This window comes from Fukomys damarensis, unplaced genomic scaffold, assembly GCF_012274545.1.
Source record: "Fukomys damarensis isolate Sample0158 unplaced genomic scaffold, DMR_v1.0_HiC HiC_scaffold_25601, whole genome shotgun sequence".
Lineage (NCBI taxonomy): Eukaryota > Metazoa > Chordata > Mammalia > Rodentia > Bathyergidae > Fukomys > Fukomys damarensis.
The window spans coordinates 1-2,239 of record NW_022926513.1 but is presented as its reverse complement, the minus strand read 5'-3'; the positions used below and the strand labels follow the sequence as shown (position 1 = coordinate 2,239).

General features: G+C 63.3%; 1 protein-coding gene across 2 annotated transcripts; it reads left to right on the top strand.

Annotated features, from left to right (window-relative positions):
- The first annotated feature begins 84 nt into the window (after nt 1–84).
- On the top strand, nt 85–2,231 carry Elf3 (E74 like ETS transcription factor 3). Of its 2 annotated transcripts, XM_010625766.2 has the most exons (6): nt 85–601; nt 809–1,030; nt 1,178–1,276; nt 1,382–1,510; nt 1,610–1,699; nt 1,791–2,231. In XM_010625766.2, the coding sequence occupies exons 1-6, from the start codon at nt 439–441 to the stop codon at nt 1,964–1,966; spliced, it is 879 nt and encodes a 292-aa protein (XP_010624068.1). In that variant the 5' UTR covers nt 85–438; the 3' UTR covers nt 1,967–2,231. The 2 variants fall into 2 exon arrangements, with proteins under 2 accessions (XP_010624068.1, XP_010624005.1); XM_010625703.2 differs by having other exon boundaries at nt 1,178–1,510.
- The last annotated feature ends 8 nt before the right edge of the window (nt 2,232–2,239 follow it).

Below are 2,239 nucleotides of genomic sequence, written 5' to 3'. Positions count from 1 at the left end.
TGGCCCTTTCTTTTTTGTTTTGTTTTGGGTTTTTTTTTTTTTTTTGAGACAGGGCCTCACTGTGTAGTTGAGACTGACCTGGAACTCACCATGTAGCCTCACTCACAGGCTGGTCTCGCTCACAGTGATCTTCTTGCCTCAGCCTCCCGAGTGCTGGGATTACAGGTGTGCGCCAGCACTCCCGGCTCCCCCATGTCTTTTTGAGTCAGGGGCTGGCCTAATAGTTCAGGCTGACCTTGAACTAGCAGTCCTCCTGCCTCAGCCTCCCAAGTGCTGGGATTACGAATGTGTGCCACCAGCCCTGGTTTAGATGACCTTTCTTGAAGAGAAGGGTCCCTGTACCTTCCTGCCCTTTGGGACAGAACAGAGTAGCCTGAAGTGCATGGGGAGGACCCCCGTCGTCCTCATCAACCTTGTCCCCTCTCCCTAGGTAGGCTCATGGCTGCAACCTGTGAGATTAGCAACATTTTTAGCAATTACTTCAGTGCTATGTACAGCGCGGAGGACCCCAGCCTGGCCCCTGTTCCCCCTGTTTCCACCTTCGGGGCTGACGACTTAGTGCTGTCCCTGGGCAACCCACAGACGTCGCTGGAGGGCACCGGTGGGTGAAGCGAAATGGGCGCCTTCTGGGCAAGGGAGACGTTTGTCCTGAGAGCCTGCGGGCGGGGGTGGGTGTGAAGGGCTGAGAAGGGACAGACCAGAGCCTCGAGTCCTCTCCTGTCCCCCCGTCCTGTAAGGGAGGTGCACCGGGCCTGCGCTGTGGTCCCGGCGTGGCTGTTGCCAGCCCTGTGCTCTCCCTGGCCCGCAGAGAAGGCCAGCTGGTGGGGGGAGCAGCCGCAGTTCTGGTCGAAGGCCCAGGTTCTGGACTGGATCAGCTACCAAGTGGAGAAGAACAAGTACGACGCCAGCGCCATCGACTTCTCTCGGTGTGACATGGACGGGGCCACTCTCTGCAGCTGTGCCCTGGAGGAGCTGCGTCTGGTCTTCGGGCCTCTGGGGGACCAACTCCACGCCCAGCTGCGCGATCTTAGTGAGTCCGCGCTTTGGGGCAGGGGCAGCCAAGGGCCCGGGGGGCCGGGGAGGGTTGGCCCTGGGCTGGACCCTAAGCCCCATCCGGAGGGCGCAGCCAGAGGGCGCAGCCTGAGGGAGCGGTGGGAGTGACTCCTCCCCCCATCAGCCTCCAGCTCTTCCGATGAACTCAGCTGGATCATTGAGCTGCTGGAGAAGGACAGCGGTGTGGCCTTCCAGGATGTGCTCAGAGACCCGGGCCCCTTCGGTGAGGGCACCTGTCCATCCCGGCGCGCTCCGGACACCGCCCCCCTGGACACCAGGTGCTCAGACAGCCGCCCCAAGCCCTGGCTGAGCTCGCCCCTCTCCCCAGACCAGGGAAGCCCCTTCCCCCAGGAGCTGCCGGAGGTGATGGAGGACGGCGGCCAGGCCAGCCCCTACTACGCCGCCAGCTACGGCACCGGCGCCCCCTCCCCAGGCTGCTCCGAGGTCTCCACCGCAGGTAAGAGGCCTGGCTGGGTACAGCGCCCCGGCTGCCTTGCTGCTGTGTGCCTGGCTCCCACCCCGGCCCAGGGCGCTCACTCTGCTGCCCCCGACCCAGGGACCGGCACTCCTCAGAGCTCCCACTCCTCAGACTCCGGTGGGAGTGACGTGGACTTGGACCCCACGGACAGCAAGCCCTTCCCGAGAGGTGAGCCCTGACACCCCCAGCGGAGCCTCTTCCCTGCTCCCCAAAGCAGCCCCTCACCCTACCTGACCTTCCTTGGACCTGCTGCCCACAGATGGCTTCCCAGACTATAAGAGGGGGGAACCCAAGCATGGGAAGCGGAAACGAGGCCGGCCCCGGAAGCTGAGCAAAGAGTACTGGGAGTGCCTGGAGGGCAAGAAGAGCAAGCACGGTGAGCCCAGGGCACGGCATGGTGCACCCCCTTGCCCCAGGGGCTGTCAGCTCCAGTGAGAACCCAGGCTCTGGTGACCTCATTGCAGGGGGCCTAGGGAGGCGGGGAAACTGAGGCTCACAGAGGAGGCGCATGCAGGGCAGGAGTGCAGGTTTCCCACCCGCACACTGCAGCTCTGTGCATTTGGCAGCTCAGGTGTCCCTGACTCCAGAACCAGCCTGGGGCTGTGCACCCTTGGGAGGGCACCTGAAGATCTTGCCTCTCCCGTCGTCCCCCCACCACAGACACACACACACACACACACACACACACACACACACACACACACACAC